This window comes from Echeneis naucrates, chromosome 3, assembly GCF_900963305.1.
Source record: "Echeneis naucrates chromosome 3, fEcheNa1.1, whole genome shotgun sequence".
Classification (NCBI taxonomy): domain Eukaryota; kingdom Metazoa; phylum Chordata; class Actinopteri; order Carangiformes; family Echeneidae; genus Echeneis; species Echeneis naucrates.
The window spans coordinates 6,843,099-6,866,144 of NC_042513.1; the positions used below are offsets into that span (position 1 = coordinate 6,843,099).

Consider the following 23,046-nt stretch of genomic DNA (forward strand, 5'->3'; position numbering starts at 1 on the left):
AAAAATAAGGACAAAACAAGGAGCATTAAGAGCCATAAGATGCAGCTCTCCTTTTGGGTGGAAGCACTCAAACCAAATAGCTGCAGTGCTGTTGCTGGTTGCTGTCTTAAGAGTGTTCGGATTCAGCGTCAGGCCACAGGCTTAGTGAACCCTGACCTTTTCCTACAACCTTTTAGATCAGAGCATGTTCACATAAAGGGGCGAGGTTTGCTGTATCCAATCACCATGGAGAAGACAAAGAGCGCATTTCATGATAGAAGGGCAAAGTGTTATATGCAGAAAACATCAGCAGTTCAAATCCATTATTCAAGCAAAGAGTAACACAGCTGCAGTAGAAAGATGCAGCAAAGTAAGCTGGAAAAAAAGGGACGATTCTGTGAATGCATAAATTACTTAAGCCACTGTATTATGTATTTAATTTATATCAGTTGAGGTGGAACCAATGCGTTTAACCTTCTTTAATCAATGACTTTACATTTCTTTATGAGCACAATTGCATTAAGTGTAATAAAGGCGATGAAAAGCTTAAGCATAACAAAAGCCTAACAGGATCATGAGGTGTGCTCATAGGCTAAGTGAAAGCTAAGTGAAATTCTTTCAATACCCATTAACTTATTTATACCACCCATCAAAGAAGAAGACGGTAAATGAATGATTAATCTTAGTTTAGTTTAGAACAATCAAATAACCAAAACCAATGTCCCCATAAAGCTACATTTCTAATCCTAATCTAATTTTTACTGTTGCTGAGGGTCTCATCATTAATGCCTGTTTTGCTTCTATTCATTTAAAACTAATAAGCCACCTCCTCTTTGTTTCTGACTTTTGACTTGAAATATCTTGGCCGAGGTGCTCTTTGTGGTAGACTGGCATGATGCTAGTTGTTTCAGTATGAATGAATGAAAGCAGCAGAGCATCTCTCATGAAGCACTTTGACTTTGATGTCCCAGCCTGAGCTGCAAATGCATAATTATGGATGAAAGTGCTTTCATCAAGTGCCAGACATAAACAAAAGACACACAATGGTTACACTGTGCTCTGCTCTATGTCACATAGCACTTATTATCCTAATCATTGTCGGCTACTGGACATCCTGCTTTCAGTTTGATCAAAAGTCTGTATGACAGGCTTAGATTGATCAAATTCAAACACCTGTAGGTTTGTTGTTTTTAAAAGGAAATTCTTAAAATAAAAAAAAAAAAAAAAAGTACAGCGCATGTTTTAAAATGGGACTAGATTAACACCAAGCTCAGATATGTTACTCATGGTGTAAAAGATGTGATGAATGAATGTATACTGTGTATACACGATGATGTTTCAGTTCAATATGAGAAATTCACCAAATAAAGACAAATAAAAATAATATTTGATTATTTTGTCTGACAATTTACCTGTTGTTGTAGGAAAAATACAGCAACCACTATGGGAAGAGCATTTCAATATGAACTTCTAATACAGGTTTCAATGGTCTTATGTAACAGGGGGTTTATTAGCTTCACTAAATCAGTAGAATGAATTGCCTCTCATCATAGCCTCTCTGGTATGTCTATGGTGGAAGCTGAGTGTGTTTGAATTATGGTTAGATGTGTACAACCAGTGGCTTGAGATCCAGCCCATGTCAAGAACAATGCAAAGTAAAGAACACAGTGAGTGAACAGTGCAGGTGCTGCCTGAGCTTTTGTCAACCTTTAAAAGGCAGAGATAAGCTATGACATGGATGTGTTTGCCCTCCTGCTCCTATTACCTTTTAGTACAGCTTCATTCATTGTCTATTTTTTAGCTATTTCCCCTGTAATCGACTTTTTTATTTGTTTGTGAAAGGTCCCCATCCAATGCAAATAGCAATGTCTGTAATATCTTGATACAGGATGAGTGGAGGCAGATCTGGTTCCATCTACATATTTGCCCAGTGTAAAACTGACAGAAGAAGAAGAAGACAGAGAGGGTGTAGCAAAAACACCAAAACATGTAATTCCTGCTTTCCCCAAAAAATATGTTTTTATTGAAATAAACTGTTGGAGGACCATTGAAATACTGCGTGGATCTGTTTCATGTTTCCCCTCTCACTAATGTTATTATGACTCTTTGGTGGTTGTTCAAAAAGAATTGAGATATTTTACAGATAAAATGCTTTTAAAGAAAAGACGTATGCATGTCTGATAAGCTAAATTTACTCAAAGTATTAAAAGTTGAGGTTGTCGTTTATAGGAAAGAAACATTTTGTAGTTCAATCCTGTGGATCTCCACACTAAGAGTTAAAGAAGATAAAGAAGAAAAAAAAAAATCTTCTCATATCTCTAATAGAGGTGTACTTGGATACAGGTGTTTTTGGATATAGCCCGGCTCTACAGTTACAATAAAGCGAAACCATTCACACTATTGATACACTGCCCTTTTTCTTATTAAAGTATAATTCTGTTGAAATATGAATTAATAAACCATCCCCACTGAAGGAGTGTAAATATTTGGTGCAATTGTGGAGTCAATGGGGGATGTGAGTGGCGATTCTAATCATGGGAAGAACACATTGTGTTAGCTTCTTTCTTTTTTGCATGCGTCACCAAAGCAAGGCGTGTTTTTCACCACAGGATCTATATATGTCTGTGATCTCTGCTGCTGTACACACAAAGCATCCTTGCAGCTACCTCTTACATTTGATAAATCAACTCAAAGAGCTCTCCTTTTTGCAAAATGCAGGCTGAAGAATATAATCGCAGAGGTAATCCATGGTCATTTCACTATATTGATTTGGTTTGTCTTTGTTGATATGCTATTTTATTGTGAAAAACACTGATGAAATAATTAGTTTTGGTGTCCACTTCTGAACAGGTAAGGAGCTGGTGGACTACATCACACAGTATCTTGCCTCCATCAGAGAGAGGAGGGTAATTCCAGATGTGAAACCAGGTTACATGAAGGACCTTCTCCCTGATACCGCGCCTACAGAGTCCGATGACTGGGAGAGTATCTTCAACGACATTGAGAAAGTCATAATGCCCGGAGTAAGTTTTTATGACACCTATCATATCAACCATTTGAGACTAGGACAAGGAAGCAAGTGTTTTTTCCTTTACTTCTTTCTCCCAGGTGGTTCACTGGCAGAGCCCCCATATGCATGCCTACTACCCCAGTCTGACTTCATGGCCCTCAATGCTCGGTGACATGCTAGCTGATGCCATTAACTGTGTTGGATTCACTTGGGTAAGGGCACCACCCACATTTTTTATTACAAATCAGAAAACATGTTACAGTTTTGTCATCATATTGATACTGGACTCTCATAGGCTTCTAGCCCAGCGTGTACGGAGCTGGAAATGAATGTGATGGACTGGTTGTGTAAAGCACTGGGGTTGCCCTCCTTTTTCCTGCATTACCATCCAGACAGTAGAGGTGGAGGCATACTGCAGGTTCTTGTTGATCTGCTTATTTCAAACCCAAAACCTTTCCACTGGTAATAGTAACTGGGCGCTGATTACTTTCCTCTTCTCCTGTTAGAGCACGGTCAGTGAGAGTACACTGGTTGCTCTGCTGGCAGCCAGGAAAGACAAAATTTTGCAACTGCGGGCTGAGCTCGACCAGGATGTGGATGACTCAGTCCTGAATTCAAGGCTGGTGTGCTACGCGTCCGACCAGGTTTGTGTTGCCATGCCTTGTCCTGAAACTTCCCATCAATCAGATGGCACAAGCTGATGAAGTGATTTGATATCTTTGATAGGCTCACTCCTCAGTTGAGAAGGCAGGTCTCATTTCACTGGTAAAGCTCAGGTTTCTGCCCACTGATGAGCTGTTGTCCCTGAGAGGAGACACTTTAAAGCAAGCCATACAAGAGGACAGGAGGCTGGGACTGGTCCCTTTCATGGTATGTATTGAAATTGAAGGCGGTATGGATATCATCAATGGAAATGGGTGCCCTGATGGGTTTTTGAGGGTGTTCCCCAGCCAGCATTTAAATTTAAACCCCTCTTTCACCACTCCAAAGAGCTAAATGTTCATGTAGGTATGTTGACAAGAACGCAACATGATTAAAACCAAGTACTGTTGTTTCTCTCTTTTCAGCTGTGTGCGACTCTGGGGACTACAGGAGTGTGCGCCTTTGACAAATTATCTGAACTGGGGCCAGTGTGTAGGTCTTCAAATTCACCATCAGTGATGTGTGCTTTAACACCGAGTCACACACTGACATATTTTAGATTCTAAGGACAGTGCTTTTATTGGTACACAGGTATGGAAGAGGGCCTGTGGCTTCATGTTGATGCTGCGTACGCTGGCTCTGCCTACTTCTGTCCTGAGCTCCGCTGGTCACTTGAAGGCATTGAATTTGCTCACTCTTTTGTCTTTAACCCTTCTAAGTGGATGATGGTGCATTTTGATTGCACTGCTTTCTGGTGAGTATGAACAATAAAGTTTTATCTATCCATTAAGTGGGTAGACCAATCCCAGCTGACATTGGATGAAGGTCCAGGGTACACCCTGGAAAATTCATCGGGGCTAGCACATAGAGAAAAATCACAATTCTGGCTCATACACACCTGCATGGGATCTGGAGTCAACAATCAAATAGCATCTGTGAATAAGCCAGAGTGAATGGAACGGGGAAATTGTAGATGAAGAACATGCAAACTCAAAAGGCATCAGGACCGGGTTTGAACCCAGGACCTTTTTGCTGGGAGACAACTGTGATACCACTGTCCCATCTAACCAGATCTACTAAACAGAGTCAAAATGAAGGATATTTGTTGGTTGGTAAGATGGTATTACTTTGCTTTCGCAGGGTAAGGGATAAATATAAGCTCCAACAGACCTTCAGTGTTGATCCTGTTTATCTAAGACATGAAAATTCACTGGCAGCCACTGATTTCATGGTATGATAGCATCACACCTTCACCGAACAAATTATGCCATATTATTCCAAAATGTTCATTTCATTCAGTAACAGCAGTAACAGTACATATCCTCTGCTGTTCAGCATTGGCAAATTCCCCTTAGCCGACGTTTTCGCTCTCTAAAACTCTGGTTTGTCATGCGCTCCTTTGGACTGAAGAAACTCCAGGCTCATATCAGACATGTAAGTCGCATCCGGTTCTCATCCTGCAAGTTATTTTAGGTGACAATCAGTTACTATGTTCTATCAATGCTCTATTTTTCATGTTGCTTTTAGGGAATTGAGATGGCAAAGCTCTTTGAGTCTCAAATACGAAGTGACCCAAATTTCGAAGTTCCAGCTGAGAGGCACCTTGGCCTGGTGGTCTTCTGCCTGAAAGTATGTAGCACAACTTTAAAGCAATTGGTAAATGGTTGTGTTAAGGCTGGCTTTATCTTTGTTAGGCAAGCTATCTTTTACTGTCTAATCATTGTTGGCATGCATGAACTTCCCAGTCACACCTTGTTCAGATAGATAGATAAGTTTCTTGACTCGTCCTTATCAAGTACGGGTGAATTGCATTCAAATAAGATGAAACCTCAAAGTGATGCGCCTGAGAATGTTTTACTTTTGTTCTGAAGCGAGTCTTTTGGCCCTGCTATGTTCATGAATATATTATGTCCGTTTCTCATTGTAGGGGGGAAATGCTTTAACCCAGGAGCTGTTGAGGAGACTGACCCGTTCAGGAACCATGTACCTCATCCCTGCTGACATTCACAGCAAACGCATCATTCGATTTACAGTGACCTCACAGTTCACTGCTGCTGATGACATCCTCAAAGATTGGAGCATCATCTCCAAAATGGCCTCCACTCTTCTTGCTGAAATGCACGGGCTAAACAATGCAGATCAATCCAACTCAGGGGAAGACGAAGTGATGGGAGCAGAAGAAAGCCAGGGCCCTGACTCAGACCAACTGTCTGGTGAGAAAGAGGACGCTGCAATCAGGCTGGACAAAGCTCAAGTGGAGCTGTGGATTGACAAGGCGTGGAATCGATCAAGAAGACCAATGCGTTCTCTTAGCTGCAACAGCGAGCCTCTGCCTTACACTTGCATAGGGCCACTGTCTGACTACGTCTTTGATGCAAGGCCTTGTGTTAACGATGTGGCGGGTGCCCTCCCCACACTGTCAACACCGGGATCCGGTCCGATGATTAAGATTGCAGAGATGCCTTCAAATCTGCTGGGCAAACAGGTCCTGAAAAAGCTAACCAAGTTCTACAGTGTGCCCAGCTTCTGCAACCCGTGGGTGCAGTGTGGTCGACGCCAGCTGTGCTGCCCCATGAAGGTTTCCCAGGTGGCTCAGAAACATTTGTCCTCTACCTACATAAGGACAAACTGTATGTCTTCTTCTGCTACAGCCAACACTGCTCCCTCTCCTACTCCACTGGAAACTGCCTCTGCGCCTAAACTCCTGTAATGACCCTGAAAGCAGGATAGTAGTTCTCTCTCACTCTCTTTCTCACACACACACACACACACTAACAGCTTTTTAATGATCACTATTTAATTATTTTTTTGATTTTGAATTACTTTTTTCATTTACAAACAATAATTTCAACATCTTTTCAGAAAAAAATATTTTAAACAACATTTTATCCCTTTAGATATTTTCATGCACAGTGTCCCAAACAGAAAGTAGCTGTCCCACACCTAAACTCTAAATGTGCTGGTCAATTAGTATTATTTGGCATCCCGAGATAGCTGAAAGCCAAAAAAAAGAAACCAAATGTATTACTGATAATAAACATTGAACTCATTTAGAGCCTGACTCTTCCCTCTGCGATGGAGTTGAATATCTCCTGAGTCATGGGTACGTAGCCTTTGTTGTCCTCAAGGTAGAAGAGAGGATCTGTGATGACAGCAGGGTTGAAGCCCTCCTCTGCCAGCTTTCCCTTCATTTGCTTATATGTCGCAGTCACTACAAGTGCATCCTGCAAGAGCCGAAGAATTTGTTAGATAGTGGTGGAAAGAAATTCCTGACTCCTGATGTGATCTTATAAGTAAACCCAGCAGGACTGTCTCTACCTGTATGCGAATGAAGCGTGGCCTTGCATAGCTGGGGAGGTGGTTTTTGACATGCTGATATGTGGCTTTGCTGTCAAAGTCCATGTTTTCTCTCAGCTTTAGGGCTGCCATTCCAATTCTCCCTTCATTTCCTAAACAGACAAGGTCAAAGCACAAAGAAATCTCACAACATCAGAATAACAGCTCTGTGTGTGTTTCATATTGAAACAAAGTAAATGATCAGTCATTTCGAATGCATCCTTTCTTGTTATGTTTTGTTTTTTCTTCATTTGCAGGATTAAACTTGTAGGATTATATGACTACAAAGGCTAATGAATAAAGCATTACCAACCGGGTTGCTTCTTTCAGAAATTGGTAATCTAACTGATACATTTTTTTGTTGTTACAAAGCCAATACTGTTACCGACAATTACATGGAGTGCATTATTGTGTTTTACTGTTATTTAGCTGTTGTAACCTCCAGCTCTCTTGTCCTGAAAGGAATTGCAAAGCATAGTAAACATAGTAACTTTTCTTTTGGGTGGAAGAGGCCACATGATAAGTGATAACTGGCTAAGCTACTTCATGAGAAGCCAATCAGAGGCAGAATTCACACACAAACCACAAACCAACACACACAGACACACCCATATACAAACATATCTAAGTGGCATGCAGCAATGGCAAGTCGAGATGATTCATAGATACTGTTTACAAAGTGCTCTTAAGTGTATACTTTTGTGATGTCCTCTTATGTTGTGTGACCATTTGATTCATTTAATTTGCACTATGAGTGAATATGTTTTTTATTTATGGTACATTGTTTAGCAAGCATAATTATTTAATTTTAGACTAATTGGAAGGCAAGGTGGGGCCTGGTGAGGCTATAATAAATACTAAAAGTTATGAAACATCTATTGTGTTTTATTCTTCCACTGCTGACAAACATAGAAATAATAGCTACAATGATTTGTTGCCCCACAGCGACATTAAAATAGCATGGATTAGTCTACAAAGTTTTTGTTGATCATTTTGTTTCCATTTCAAAATAAATAATATTCAGCTTTTCATACAAATAATTTTATAAACTGTTACAATTAAAGGTTCATTAAAGGGAAATAATCTTTTTTATGTATATTTTTACATAAAAATCATAACACCATAGTTATTTTCTCTGGTAACTAGTTACTTTTTTGATGCTGTGACTCAGTTACTAACAGAGTGTTTTGTAGAAAAGTCAAAAATATGCAGGTCACCTTAAAGATAGAGGAGGAAAGTTTTAACTGAGAGTATCTTCTCAGTCATGCTGGAGATAATTTATTTGTTGCTGGGCAATATGATGCATCTTTAGAATAATCTGTGTCGTATACTGGTATTTTTCTCTGTTCAAGGACCTCTTCCCCCATAACTATGTGTTGGAGATTTTGCATGCTGCTTGAATAAAGAAACACTGACTTTAAGATCCTTGTTGTGAGAGTGGCGAATCCTTTGCCCCTACGGTAACTCAGTTACCTTTTTTTAACAAATTAATAACATGCCCAACACTAACAATGAATGACAGGCAGTGAAGTTGTTTAAATGTCAAGACAACATGACATCTAATGATAGTAATATTTTACCTGGCACCTTCACGCCATAGACGTTAGCCTCCTCAATACAGTTCACCATGAGCAAATGATCAGCCACCTCATTGGTTGCCACATTTTCTCCTTTCCATCTGCAAAATATGACAGACAAACGCAGCCATGATGTCTTAATTCAATACAAAGCACAAGCAAGTTTGTTAAAGTTTAGACTTACTATTCATTTAGTCAGACTCTTCTGCACCAATAATTCAATGATCCTTAATATTTAACCCTGAACCTTGAAATTAAATTGTCTAAATTGAGCACTGTTTCTGAATTCAAATGTAATGTTCTCTTAAATATGGGTCCTAGAAGAGAAAATATTCTTATTTTCCATCTAGATGACTTAAAAAAAAATAACAACGTCCCTTGTTGATAAAATCGGCAGGGATTCCACAAAGCCTAACCAGGTTCAGATTTTGTCCTAACTCTGAAACCAGTAAGTGAACCATCTTTGAAACTGCTTCCAGATGTGAATGCAGAGTAATCATTAGTCTCTCAGCTTGCCATATTTGTGCAGTATATTTGGTGTACACACCTGAAAGTGTCTCCAATGCGATCTTGGAAGAAGACAAATCCCTCGTTGTCTATCATTAGTAGGTCACCACTGTTAAAGTAGAGGTCTCCCTTCACAAACACATCTCTCAGCTTCTTCTTCTCTGTCTGCTGACTGTTCTTGGCATAGCCGCTGAATGGGGATCTTTTAGTAATCTTTGCAATTAACAAACCAGTCTCTCCTGTGGGTACAATCATCAGGCACACAATATGCATTAGGAAGGGCTAAAAGGGCAAGAGAGGAGAGGAGACTGGCTCACCTTTTGAGACCTCAATACAAAATCCTCTGGGGTCTTTGACCGGTTCCTCTTTCTCTGTGTCGTACTTTATGAGGGCATATGAGCATCCCATCTGGAAAACAGTTTGACAATCAACCTTTGTTTCATCTAAATGTTTCTGATTATCCCATTTTACGCAAAACGGACCTTGTGGATTAAATTTTCTTTGCCAATGGCTCCAATTTTCCCAATGTAGTTGATAAAGCCAACATTTCCTTCTGTCGCTCCATAGCATTCTTGGATATCAATGTCTCCAAAACGCTGCAGGAAGTGAGCCCAGGTGTCGGCCCTGATCCCGTTACCCATGGCCAATCGGACTTTATGATCTTTGTCATTGTCTCTCTACAGGAGAGTGATGTAGAGGTGACACATTTAGAGTACAAATATTGGGCTTGACCGCAGGCAGTAGCTGCCATGCAAATTTCCTGTTAAAGTTACCAACATAATAACATTTTGTTCATGACACAATACTAAGTATAACAATATTTGATATTCTTGTAAGGTTTACCTTTGGTGTGTTGCAGAGGTAGCGCATGATTTCTCCAATGTACTGAATAACTGTCACATTATACTTTCTACAGTCATTCCAGAAATGAGAGGCTGAGAATTTCCGCTTTAAAACTACAGTGATGCCTATGAAATCAAGAGCAACAGGTTTCAACAAGAAGAGCTGCAGGACTTTGAAATATAAACAGTGAGAATCATAGCCAACCAGCCTGCTACTCACGGTCAAATATGTGTTGGTTTAACCTTCAATAAACTCTGTCCAGTCATCAATATTAAGCCTGGAAATCATGTTTTGTAGTTCTAAAGTGCTTTTGTGCTGTTAAGTATGTTTTTTGGGAAATGTTGACGCATTACCATTCTCTATGGCCCCACAAAGACCCATCAAAAATCCAGCACTGTGGTAGAGAGGGAGGTATAAGTAGAGGATGTCGTCTGAGCGTACACCAACAATAAACTGAAGAAATGATGTCATCCATATCTTTTCTTGTTTGATTACAGCTGCTTTGGGAAGCCCTGAAAATGACATTGACATTAGAAGCGGATGTAGCATTAGTGCTACTGCTGTTGCTCAGGGCCTGAACTCTAGGAATGCATACTGAGAATAAAGGTGGTCATATAAGACCATCAGAGGACCTGTGGTTCCTGAGGTATAGATGTACACCGCAGGACTCTTCAGGTGGATGTTGATCCTCAGCTGGGGAGACAGAGGCTCGTCGGAGGCCTGCTGAATTTTATCACAGAGGCTTTCAATGCCCTCCACGTTGCAGTCATCACTTAGGATGAACACCTGCACACCCTGCTCCCTCAAGGTGGGCAACACCTCCTCTGTGGCCTCACGCAAATCTGAGAGATACAGGCAAGAGTCCCAGAAGTCATTGAGGTCAATGCAGTAGCAATATATCCGCAAAACAAGGAATTAGACTTTTGCTCACAGTAGCTCTCAATAGCCTTCAAACTAGTTAGAGTTGGACTGTTAGATCTGACAGAAATGTCATACTAGCTTTGAGAGGTTTTTTTTTCCCCATTAATAGTATCCAACAGAGAGAATTGTTGAAATTTCAGCTGGATATTAGTGAAAGCTTAAGGAAAATGCAATGAAAAGAATCATTAGACCACGTTGTGACGGATACAGATCTAATATTAGTCATGAGATAATTTCATACCTGTTCAAAAGTTAGCTCTGGATAAACTGGATAAATGACTTGGGCGGGGGGTCTGAAAACCTTTTCTTCATAGTGCAACACCAGACAAATAAATCATGCAGAAAAACTGCAATTGTCTCATTTAACTTCAGTAAATTCTCACTGCAGTGCAAGGAGTTGGTGTTGGAAAAAATATGGATGAAGTCCACTGAATGAGTGAATAAGTGCAGTGTGAAACCAAAGTGCGCTGTGAGTAATAATCATGATGGGGCTTGCATGAATCTATCTGAGTCTTACCTGCGCCAGCTACCAGGACTTTGGCTTCGCAGCAGGAGAAACAGTGCAAGAAAGACTTGGATCTGATGTTGTGGTTGAGCAGAGAAGCTACGCATCCCAGCTTGGCCAGTGCCAGCCACAGCCACACGAAGTGCGGCTCGTTTCCCACGAACAGAGCCACCGTGTCGCCCTCCTGCAGCCGGCCGTGCGTCCTCAGAGCCCGGGCCACCTTGTTGCTCAGTCTGTCAGCCTCGCTGTAGGTGTAGGAGCTCTCCTCGAACACAATGAACTTCTTATGTGGCTGTTTGGCCACTTTGTCCAAGAAAGCGTCCAGGATACTGTAAAACGGCTTCTGCCTGAGTATTTTTCCCATGCGCAGGACGACTTTAAGCACGCTGATCATATAACTTAGATCCTTGAAAAAATAAGGATTTCTCGCATAAAGCAAAAGTGCCAAGCCTGCGAAAATGGTACATATGATATAAGCAAACATCATGAGAAGTGTGTCAGTACAGTCAGCGACAGGAGTCCCTGAAGGTTCAACTCTCAACTCCAGAGCACATGTACACAGACCTTTGGATTTCCTCCTCTCCTTACGCAGGAGGACAATCTGAATTAGTCCAATCAGAATCATACTGTGAAAAAACTCACACTGACCCCACCTAACAATGATGGGCCACATTTAAAACTAACAGAGAAAGTTCTCACCTTAAGTTTGTTTCGTTAGTTTTTTTAGGTAAAAATCAATACATTTTTGGATACTGTCTGAGATCAAATGTTTGGTAATCAAAAAAAAAAATCAGTTTTGTAAGGTCCCTGTTTCTCCTGCAACGCCTGCTGCTCCCATATTTCTGTGAGCTTCATACGTTATCATATTTGCCTGCTTGCATCTGTGTTGAGTATCCCATCCTCCTGCTCTCATTCTCTCCATACTCAGCCCCCAACGTCTCTCTCGCTCTCTACCCAACCGGTCGAGGCAGATGGCCCGAGGTTTCTGCCTCTTAAAGGACGTTTTTTCCTTACCATTGTCTCCAAGTGCTTGTTCATCTTTAATTCATTTTATTAAACCAGTTTTGATCTATTGTAATAATAACAGAAAGTATTACAACCATCCCTGGTGTCCCTCTGAATTTCAGTTTTAAATGTAAAAACATACAGGTAAGAATCATCAACCATGGTGCCCACAAAACACCTTACCTTTTCTAGCCATAGACTGCTTAGACAGATACAATACTAAGATTCAATACTGCAGTTTCACAGAAACAACATACATCCTTCATCAGAATAAGAACAAAGTCGAGGTGTATGCAAGTCACAGTCAATCAATTTAAATGCTATATTGCGATGTTATATTACAGCGCAATAAGTTAACAGCGGGAGAAGACGGTACAACGGGGAATAAGCAAGTTACAACTGGACATTGTATCCTTTTGGTTGGTATGCCTTACTATGGGTATAGATGGCAAACTTGCTCTTTTTTGTGTAATCAGGTGTGCTCCATGATGGATCAATCATAAGTACACACATAAATAACAACTTGATATTTTATTAATTAATATTAACTAATTAACTATCTTTCCTTCCTTGCACTGTACTGTTTCCTCCAACCTTGGTTTTGCCTTGTACCTTGTTGGTATCCTGCATTAGTTTCTTTATTCCCTAGCCTACTTGAAACCTTTTCATGCAATAAAAGCCATGTTATAAACTTTTGCTACAAATGGTATGACTGCAGACAGCATTGAAAATCATAATCATACCTTTTTTCATTCATCCCTTGGGCCAAGGACAAGCTGGTAAAGAAAATATCTGTATAGCACAGTTAAATATTAACTGACAAAACTCATAAATGTGGAGGCCAGAAAAATCTGCACAGGCATAAAAAGTTCAAATGACCTTGTAAAGTGTAAAGGCCTTGCAAAGGGCTACTGCACAAGCATAACCGCACATTTAGTCACAGGAAGACTGAGACAGTTATATGGCCCTTGATGGTTACCAAATGAAAGGTTAACTTCCCTTTAAATTTTGAATATCCAAACCAGCAGACTCAGCATTAAAGAATAAAGGAAGAAAAACACTGTTCTTCTAGCCAGATGGCACAGTTTGCTTTACATTCTAATTAATTTCACTGTACATTGTTTGGGGTGATGCTGAGGTGAATGTAACTGACTATATCAACTTTCAGTTTTAATCAGTTCAATTTGTAGATTGATGCTGGAGTGGGGCGCATGAAGTCCATGTTAGTACATAAGAAACACAAAAGCAATCAGTGACAAAGGGATGAACGCCCAACTCCTCCTCTTCATTCTGAAGTTCAATGGAAGGAAGACCATTGAACCATTTTTACTAGGATTGCTGTTGATTTAGATGCTGATGGGTTAGAAACACAAAGTTAAAGGGAAAATAACCCTTATAGCTCTCATTTTTACATTCTGGCAATTGAAACATATATCCTTCAACTCTCAAGACAGAGACCCTGCCAGCATCAACATTTGCTGCCCCCTTTTGGCTTTTCCAAATATAACAACTGAATTTATATTTTGATTATGAGTGAAATGTGATCAGTCATACACATAAAAACTAGTTCTGGTTTTACATCAATTTCTTTAATATTTAATAAAAGCCATTAGAATCTATATATTTTAGTGTTTGATTATCAAATTTGTGTTTTTTTCCCCACATTCTTTAAAAACTAAGCCTATTTACATTTTTCCAGAAAAAAAAAATAAAGTTATGTACATTATACACTATTTGGGAGAGAAAATCTAATAGTCTAATAGCCACTGTCTCACAGTTTGTTCCCCATGAAGAGATTTGGAAACATCTGAACGAATTAGATTAGCACTTCCCCACACCCTTATTAGACCACCAGCAGAGGAAACATCAATCTTCGTGTGGAAAAGGAGCCATCATACATACTGACATATACTGGAAACTGATAATACTTATATTTAATTTTTATATACACTGACAAGTGTTAAATGGTGTAGTATTATATATCACAGGTCTACTCAGACTCCTGAGAAAATGCCTACAAATGAATCCTAAAGTCACATACCGCTTTTGATATGAGTATACGTGTGCTATGAAAAGTGAGCAGTCCCGAAGTGGATGTTCACTTAAAAAAATGTGAATGCAGCCAGTCAGAGACGACTACAGTGAGTAGTCGGCTCATAGTTTGATTTCTCCTGATATGATAGAGAAGTAGACCTGAGGTGTCAGCGGTATGTACTGCTTCTCATTATCATCAAGGAAATAAAGAGGGTCCTGGACACATCCAGGATCAAAACCCTCCTCCACTAACTTCACCTTCTTCTGCTTGAAAGTCCCAGTCACCTCCACAGCTTTCTGGGTGGAGGAGAAGTACAACAGTTTTTCAAATATTAAAATGTATTCTAATGTCTCTGCAAAAGTGAAATGAAGCAACGCAGGTGTGAAATCGAATTACCTGTATTCTTATGAAGCGAGGTCGGGCATATGAGGGGAGGTAGTTCACCACATGGCTATATGTTTTACTTCGATCAAAGTGCGAGCCATCCTTCACAGTGACAGCTGCCATTCCTATCCGTCCCTCATGGCCTGCGTTGACAAACAAAACAGACAAATAAATTATGCACTTTGGAAGTCAGGATGTTTTGTGAGGCAAAACGCTTGGGAAAAAATGGCCATCACCTGGCACTTTAACTCCATAGACATTGGCCTCGTCGAGACAATCACTGATGGTCAGGATGTCAGACACCTCAGTCGTAGCCACATTCTCGCCTTTCCACCTGCGGGCTCAAACAGGTTTCACCTGTATCAGTTGAGCAGCTGTAGCCAGTGTACAGTTTAAAGGCATTTGGAGAAATAAAAGCATGTCTTGTCTATTCAAAGTAAAAGCTGCTGTTGATGTGGATATTGATGCAGCACATACGATTTTGCTGACAAATTCAAAGCTTATCTAGATGATCACAGTGTGTGATCAGAGTGTTTTCTGATGAAAATCGCTTTCAGTGTTAATTATGAATAAACTGAGTGTGTACTAGGTACATATTTCATGAAAGTTCTGGTTGAAAGACTGATATGCAACTTCCACGCATGGCTGTTACCTCAAATAGTACAAGGCTATGTAATGAAATATGAGATGAAGACAAAAGCAAATTTGGAAGAAAAACTTAAAAATTCGTTGTCCAATTTTTTTTGTCTTGTGGTACTATCTGGGTTTATCTTATAAGTTCCTTTAAGTATTTGGTGGCCTTTAACTTTAACAATAAAGATTCAATGACTTTGCAATGTTTCATTTGCTCTTTTAAATTGTTGCATAATACAGCTGATATTCTAGTGTCAAACCATATCATAAAATAACAATAATAATGATAATGATGACAATGACAATAAAAATCATAGTAGGCCTCAAAATGAAATCACAGTGCACAGGAGCCCTGTACCTGAATGTGTCGCCTACACGATCCTGAAAGTAAATGAAGTTGTCTTTATCGATCCTCATCAGGTCTCCACTGTTGAAGTATAGATCTCCTTTTTTGAGAACGTCTCGCAGTCTCTTCTTCTCTGTTTGTTCTTCATTTTGGGCATAGCCGACAAAAGGGGCGATGTGTGTGATCTTCGACACCAGCAGCCCTGTCTCTCCTTAAAGACAAAATCAATGGCCACAGTTGGTAAACAGATCCTGCTTACATGAGCCAGATGTGATTGGGTATCATTGTCCATTCAGTATGCATAGAGCTCAATGAAATGCAGTGGTGAAACAATGGTATGGTTTATATTAACAGTTGTTCCATCACCTTTGGGTGCCTCCACACAAAGGCCATTAGAATCTCGAACTGGTTCATCTCTCTCTGTATCATATTTCACAAGAGTGTAGGGAAACAACTTCTGAAGGAGCAAGTAAAGACAGTTATCAGTAATATGCACAATATATTGTGCGTCCATCCTATAAACAGAACACACCTATGTCAAAGTGTAAACACATTGGAACAAATGCAACATTTTAATTTTTTATTAAACCCTATTTAACCCACAAATAATTATGTTTTCCCCCCTGAGTTTCAAAAATGATCTCTACTACAAGCTTTTTCAGAGCTTTCAGTCACATTTCATGGAGCCCTCCTAAAGCCAGAGCATGAAAGAAGGCTGTCTCAAACAGCTGTTCCATGCTCCACCATGAGAGGCTGATAAAAGCTCAGAAAAGCATAAGAGGCTAAGTTGGACATAGGTGGTAAATCCATGAAAAATTCTACACGCTTAACAAAAATACAGATGTGTTTTTGGATGATCTCGCTCTTACCCAGTGCAAAAAGTTGACTCGTCCAATGGCTCCAATTTTCCCCACATAGTTGAGAAATCCCACATTTCCCTCAGTGGAGGCGTAAAATTCTCGGACCTGAATGTTCCCAAAGCGACTGAGAAACTCCCTCCATATGTCGGCTCTGACACCATTACCAATTGCCAGTCTTACTTTATGGTCCTTGTCATTTTCTCTCTGTATTTGCACAATAAAAATAAAAGTAAATCAAAAAACTGTTTTGCAAGTATTAAATAAATAAATGACTGGCATGAGGCAACCTATCAACATTGAGAAAGGCCATTAATAAGTGCCAGCAACAGTTTATTTGTCCATGTAGGGAAACTGGTTTGCAGCAGATCACATGTGGCATTCCAAGGTAAATAAATAAAGTGCAAAATGCGAAAAATCCAGTGAAAATCCATTCACATAGGCAAAAATTTGTCTGAGATTTGAAAATATTGACCTCTCTAACAACCATACAAATTGCTTATAAGAAATTTTATTTACTGTAATGACACTTACTCTAACATTATATACTAGTACAGGGAAAGTAGTTGCCACGTTACTTGATATGGTCTTCCTAAGGAAAGGCCAGCATCTATTCCTAGAGGTGACCAGATACAGAAAAACCACCTCCTCTGACTGCTGCAGGGTCATGCAGTAAAATGATACCGCACTTCATGTGATGCAATTTGATACTCTGAATGGCCATACATGTAGACAAAATTTTTTACAGTACTCCTAAATTCAACAGACACATTATCAATGGATATCAAAAGTAGACAATGTTAAGAGAGCTGTCACATTAATAACTGATATTTCATCTATATCCAAAATGTTTCCTGCTGTTCGAAGCCCAACAGATAATGACGCAGGAACGGGCTGGAAAATGATAGTTGAGATTTAACTATTTCTATTTTGGCAAGCCAGCTGTGCAGCTCTGTGGAATGTCTCTAGCTTGCTGCAGCCGGTTCACTGAGGCTCTGCCTTGGCAGTTGTCTCGAGTAAAAAAGTATCATGGTGATTAAGATGACACTGAAGAGGCACTGTGACGACAGCGCCCCTACTAAAGATCTAGTGCGAGCTTGTATGAGATTGAGCAAATACTATAGGTAATTGTTAACTCTTATTCAGTTAATAGATTAAATTTAGAAATATGGCTGTCAACACATTAGGCCAATATTTTTTTAACTTTGATGCATCACAGACAATCATTACATCTCCTTCAGAGCCACAGATGACAAAAACCACACACACACACACACCTTTTTCCCTTTCAATGAAATTCCAGTTAAATTTTTTCTAAAAGACTCTTCACCTAATCTGGTCCCTGTCTCAGAGTAATAAAGAGAGTCACTTTAGCCTCCTGCCAATCCTAAAAGCAGCAGTCCCCGATTGGTACTGGTCCGTGGGTCATTTGGTACCAGCCACACAGAAAGAATAAATAACTTACATTATTTCCATTTTACTCATGCTAAGTTGTTGGCACAATGTTAAGAGGACGCTGCTAATAAAGTTGCATACGAGTACACAGTGAATTAATGTTTATTATTATCTTTAGAAAATGCTGCACTTGTTATATATCATATCATATCATTTTATTTTAATTTATTTACTTTTCAGAGATTACATTTAAGTCCCTGTATGTATGTCAAAACAAAATATAAGATCTTTACCTGCTGGTCAAGATTGTATCATTTTATTTTGTTGTATTTATCTGGTATACCTTAAAGGTCGGTCCTTGAAAACATTGTCTGACATTAAATCAATCCGTGGCGCAAAAAAGGCTGGTGACCGCTGCCTTAAAGAATGCCCTGGTTTGGGTTACAGAGCTTAACTTGAGTCATGTAAACTACTACATAGTAAACACTCAACAGAGCATTTTTTTACAGTTTGAAGAAATTAAACAGAGCAAATCTAGAACAGAGACAAAAAAGTCATTAAATCTAAAGCTACTAAATATTGCCATCTGTCTTCAAAAGCTTTTCTCTGCAAAACAAGTATTATTCCCTCTTGAACAATCCTGAAATGTGGATATAATCCTCAGATTTAATTTCTTGAAGATATGAGCTTTATACGGCTGCATAACATAGTGTTAAAGTTAGTAACAGTAAAAATCATATCACCTTTGGTGTACTGCAGAGATAGCGCATCACCTCTCCAATGTACTGGATAACAGTTACGTTGTATTTCCTGCAGTCATCCCAAAACTGAGAAGCCGAAAACTTCCTCTTCAGAATGATGGTTGATCCTTAAAAACAATAGAGAAATACATAAAAAAAGGGGAATTATTAATTCTGCTTTTCACAGTTATTAATAACATTCAGTTATAAAAGAAGATATACTGCTGAGAGTAATTTTGTTTCTTAAATTATTTCTACATTCAAATTATATATAGAATTCACTGCATTAAAGATAGACTTTGGATAAGAAATTAGTATTTCCAAAAACTCAAGCCAGCAGTATCAAACCATGTTATTTAACTGCATATATTGCGTAACTCAAGTGTCAGCGTTCTGGAGCTGTATTGGACATGACCTCCTATGCATGTAGCTCAGGCAGCTTACCCTGTCCTATTATGGCAGTGTGAACTTTAGCCTATTCAGACCAAAGAATTTAGAAAGTGGAGGTAATCTGGTCCTGTTTGACCTGGTTCTTCAGATTACTGCTACACAGTGACAAAAGACTCTTTCTCTTGGTTTCCTGGTATCAGGAAAATCAGAGGGAGGAGGAAAAGCAGGGACATCACTTTTATGTAGTGTGGAGAAGAAGAGTTCGTCTATGTTTGATATTTTGCAACATTGGTGTCATAATTATCTGTTAAAGGGCATGTAACAGGGACTCGCACCATCCTCTTCGGAGGCAGCTCGTGTATGAGCAAGTTACCCGCCAGTCAGAGGTCCCATTCTTACCATTGCATTTTGAAAGATGAAGAATATTAAATAGTTATTATTATATTAAAAAAGATGGCACGCAATCTAATTAAGTTTGAATATGCTTTAGAACTTTTGTTTGGTTGAACCAGTTTGTTTAACATGGGTACCTTGAACTTGTAAAACAGTTTGACCTGAATTATTCTACAGTCTTAGCATTGATTTCGGCGCTTGTGAACAGAGCTAGCTTGGCCCTAACAACAGTATAGTATTAACAGCAGCATGAACTGCTATACAAAGTGAACCAGAAATTTCTTATTTAAGAAAATGTAGAACAACCTATGAGTCATTCTGGGAACAAGAATGAACCATCTGGAAGGAATCATCTCCCTCTCGTTAAAAGTCTTTTTTCTTTTTTTTATCCAAAGCTACTGTTTTAGTTATGATTCATTAGACTCACCTGTCTCAATTGAACCAATGAAGCCTATGAAAAACCCAGCTGTGTGGTACAGTGGCAGGTTGAGGTAGATGACATCACTAGAGCTTACACCATTTGAGCATAAAACAGTCAGAGCTGTTAGGAGGCGGTTCTGATTGACCATGGCTGCCTTGGGGAGACCTGAAACACAACGAGACACGAACAGGCCAGTGACATTTTGCTGTTCATCAACACCTGAACCTGAAAAACAAACAGTCAAAGGGAGAATCTCCAATACCTGTAGTTCCAGAAGTATAAATATAAACTGCAGGACTTTCGGTTGTGATGTGTGATCGGAGGGATCGAGGGAGGGGGGCGTCAGACGCCTCGTCCACTTTATCAGCAAAACTCTCAATTCCAGGCGTGTCACATTGTTGGGTCATCAAAAGGACGGTCACGCCTTGCTCTCTGAGTGAGGGCAGTATGTCCTCCACAGCCTCCTTCAGCTCTGTAGAGACATACAGTTGGCTACAATCATGCACACTTGCCTATTAGCTCAGTGAAACACGAAAATATAAATATGATGTAACCCTTTTGAAAGCTAACTCTTCAAGCCCAGCTTTCACTTCGAATGACAGGAGCGAACGACAGTAACTGCACATGATGGGAGCCTGGAAGGACGGAGGATATTCTGTGCACTATTGGAATGGGTTCAGGAGATGATGATGGTATTTTAAAGACAAAACCACTATTTGCATCCCTGGTGAGGTTAAAAGCTTTTGCAGTCTGACCTGAAAGCCAATTTTAGATCCCCGATAATACATGCTGAGCCTTTTCAAACTGCACAGAGACATTATGTACACATTTGGTCACATTTTCAAACAGAAACACATGCTACAGTTTTATTTGAGTGACAAAACAAACAGAAGGTGGAAGGCTTAACCTGAACAAATCCAAGATCAACGCTTAAATATTTCTTTATAATAACATCATGTTCTCTCCCCTCCTGTTGACACACATGCTTTTAGGGCTGCGCTTAGGTAAATACTCAGGGGCCCTTTACACATTTCAGGAATGTGATGTGGAATAAAATGATGATCCGCAGTTTTCCACAGAACTCACAGATCGGAAAGTGAAATGAAATCATGCAGAAAGACTTGTACCTGAGGCCGCTATCAGCACTTTGGGCCTGCAGCAGCCGAGGCAGTGCAGCAGGGACTTGCTGCGGATGTTGTGGTTGAGCAGAGCCACCGGGGAGCCGCACTTAGCCAGGCCCAGCCAGGTGAACAGGAAGGCGGGATGGTTGCCCATGAACAGCGCCGCTGTGTCTCCGGCTTTGAACTCCGGCCGGGCGAGAAGCGCGTTGGCCACTTTGTTGCTTCTTTTATCCGCCTCGGCGAAAGAATACGACTCATGTCCGAACACCACGAAGGGCTTATGAGGAAAGGCGGCGGTCTGCTCGAAGAAACGGTCCAACACAAAAAAAAGAGGTCTCCTTCTCCGCCTGGACACAAACTTCACCAAGATCCGGAGCAGATCCCAAAAGTACAAAATATCCATCCAAAGATAAGGGCAGATGGCTCTGAGTGCGAAAGGGAGAGTAAGGAGGCTGGCCAAAATTAATGAAAAAATATAGATCCCCATCTGTTTCTTGTTTAAAAGCCTCGGTGATTTTTTCTTTCTTTTTTTGACAAAACGTGTGGCCCCTGCTGCAAAATGGGGAATGCTACCAATAAGGATTTTGCCCAACGGGGCGGAGCATTTTTCTCTAAAGAGTGATGTTAATGGAAAGGATCGATGTTTGGATGTGTGGAAATTGAGGGTAAATGCAGAATTTGCACTGGCAGCATCAGGTGGGTTGTTTTTCTGCAAAGAATGAACCTATTCTGCCAGAGAGTAATACTTTTTAAGGATGGAAAAAACAAACAAACAAACCCATTTCTCACACTTGATTCTGCGTCAGAGTCAGTGACAACTGAAAGAGGCTGTTAAGGTCACATGATGTAAACAACACTGCAGCTTGTCCAGGGTCAAAGGTCAGCAGGCAGCGCTACGAATGCGAGATTTATCTCAGATGGTTCAATCTAATTAAGTTCAAAAGGACATAGTATTTGGTTTTGTTGTTTTGCTGATCATTGCTAGTCATAGTAAAATACAAACTGATGGTGATCTAAATTTAGTTAAGATAAATTTGAGGTCCAACAGGTGACTTTTGTGGGCTTCAAACAATGTAGAAGTTGTCAAACCTATATCAACACAGAGAAATAGACATCAAAATTCATCTGAAGTGGAGGTATGAGGGCCAAAGTGCACATGATTCAGACAGTGTATCATACAAAGTTAAGAAGGAAAAAAATTGCTTTTCAACACAAATGTCTTCTTCTTATCTTAAACAAAACAAATCATTTTGTAAGGGGTCACAAGCCAGAAAGTTGAGGAACTGCTGGTTTCACCTACAACCTTGTGTTTCAGGGTTTTAAATCTAAAATAGTAATATTTGTATTTCGTAACTATAGCTTTCAATGAATATATTTAAGTACAAAGTGTATTCCCCTCCAAATTGTAACCAAGCAAAAGTATCGAGTGGAATAACATTGACATTTTTTTAAAATTGTACTTGCATACAGTACTCACTTGTGTTTAAATGTGGGTTATGCATTATGTTGCATGAAATTAAACACATTGACTAGAACACAATCAAAACACACAATGTAACAGAGACATATATAGAAGCTTACAATAAATATACCTTTGTCTTTTACTTTTCTTTTGACATGAAAACATGCAACAAAACAACAAAAGAACAGCTAAATGATTCATCCTGGATCTGCAGTTGTGGGAAGAGATGCAAAAATGAGAGGCGTCTGAAAATTTATCAGACAAACATGAAGTCCCTGCAACTTGAGCTTAATGTACAACATCGAAGGAAACCTGGTGAGAGGGAGGAGAGGCCGGAGCAGGAGGCAAACCAGATTCCCCATAAACGCCAGGTAGATGACGATCAGTATCAGAAATGGGTTTGTCAGTCTGAGAGGGAAGGCACTGAAGACTGATTATTACAGTTGAGCGGGATACTCGGCTGAAACGAGTGTCCGGTACGGGTATAGCAATTCTGACGAGTATGAGCACCATAAGAGTCAATATCCGTGCTGGGCTGAAGGGA

General features: G+C 39.9%; 3 protein-coding genes across 4 annotated transcripts; 1 reads left to right on the top strand and 2 right to left on the bottom strand.

Moving 5' to 3' along the window:
• Positions 1 to 2,634: 2,634 nt before the first annotated feature.
• Positions 2,635 to 8,335, top strand: hdc (histidine decarboxylase). Its single transcript, XM_029498339.1, has 12 exons — positions 2,635 to 2,719; positions 2,830 to 3,002; positions 3,088 to 3,201; positions 3,285 to 3,407; positions 3,496 to 3,633; positions 3,716 to 3,859; positions 4,057 to 4,123; positions 4,223 to 4,385; positions 4,772 to 4,862; positions 4,967 to 5,065; positions 5,159 to 5,260; positions 5,559 to 8,335. Exons 1-12 carry the CDS (start codon positions 2,692 to 2,694, stop codon positions 6,339 to 6,341), a joined length of 2,025 nt encoding a protein of 674 aa, XP_029354199.1. The 5' UTR covers positions 2,635 to 2,691; the 3' UTR covers positions 6,342 to 8,335.
• LOC115041056 (very long-chain acyl-CoA synthetase-like) lies at positions 6,418 to 11,804 on the bottom strand. Its single transcript, XM_029498340.1, has 10 exons — positions 11,333 to 11,804; positions 10,527 to 10,736; positions 10,248 to 10,406; positions 9,895 to 10,019; positions 9,534 to 9,728; positions 9,369 to 9,459; positions 9,092 to 9,290; positions 8,548 to 8,645; positions 6,950 to 7,080; positions 6,418 to 6,855 (listed from the first exon to the last, which is right to left on the bottom strand). Exons 1-10 carry the CDS (start codon positions 11,802 to 11,804, stop codon positions 6,682 to 6,684), a joined length of 1,854 nt encoding a protein of 617 aa, XP_029354200.1. The 3' UTR covers positions 6,418 to 6,681.
• Positions 11,805 to 12,617: 813 nt separating this feature from the next.
• On the bottom strand, positions 12,618 to 21,598 carry zgc:158482. Of its 2 annotated transcripts, XM_029497839.1 has the most exons (10): positions 21,047 to 21,598; positions 20,182 to 20,391; positions 19,926 to 20,084; positions 18,719 to 18,843; positions 16,593 to 16,787; positions 16,090 to 16,180; positions 15,736 to 15,934; positions 14,981 to 15,078; positions 14,757 to 14,887; positions 12,618 to 14,656 (listed from the first exon to the last, which is right to left on the bottom strand). In XM_029497839.1, exons 1-10 carry the CDS (start codon positions 21,525 to 21,527, stop codon positions 14,480 to 14,482), a joined length of 1,866 nt encoding a protein of 621 aa, XP_029353699.1. In that variant the 5' UTR covers positions 21,528 to 21,598; the 3' UTR covers positions 12,618 to 14,479. The 2 variants fall into 2 exon arrangements, with proteins under 2 accessions (XP_029353699.1, XP_029353700.1); XM_029497840.1 differs by lacking the exon at positions 19,926 to 20,084.
• Between the last annotated feature and the right edge of the window lie 1,448 nt (positions 21,599 to 23,046).

Excerpts from the sequence above, each read along its gene's own strand:
- hdc (XM_029498339.1), top strand. The coding sequence starts at position 2,692 with ATGCAGGCTGAAGAATATAATCGCAGAG. Across the intron at positions 3,634-3,715 it reads TGTGCTACGCGTCCGACCAG|GCTCACTCCTCAGTTGAGAA; the intron begins GTTTGTGTTGCC and ends TATCTTTGATAG. Across the intron at positions 5,066-5,158 it reads TCCAGGCTCATATCAGACAT|GGAATTGAGATGGCAAAGCT; the intron begins GTAAGTCGCATC and ends TGTTGCTTTTAG.
- LOC115041056 (XM_029498340.1), bottom strand. The coding sequence starts at position 11,804 with ATGTTTGCTTATATCATATGTACCATTTTCGCAGGCTTGGCACTTTTG. Across the intron at positions 10,737-11,332 it reads AGTCCTGGTAGCTGGCGCAG|ATTTGCGTGAGGCCACAGAG; the intron begins GTAAGACTCAGA and ends TGTATCTCTCAG. Across the intron at positions 9,291-9,368 it reads TTGTATTGAGGTCTCAAAAG|GAGAGACTGGTTTGTTAATT; the intron begins GTGAGCCAGTCT and ends TTGTACCCACAG.
- zgc:158482 (XM_029497839.1), bottom strand. The coding sequence starts at position 21,527 with ATGGGGATCTATATTTTTTCATTAATTTTGGCCAGCCTCCTTACTCTC. Across the intron at positions 20,085-20,181 it reads TTATACTTCTGGAACTACAG|GTCTCCCCAAGGCAGCCATG; the intron begins GTATTGGAGATT and ends GTTGTGTTTCAG. Across the intron at positions 15,079-15,735 it reads CGTGTAGGCGACACATTCAG|GTGGAAAGGCGAGAATGTGG; the intron begins GTACAGGGCTCC and ends TTGAGCCCGCAG.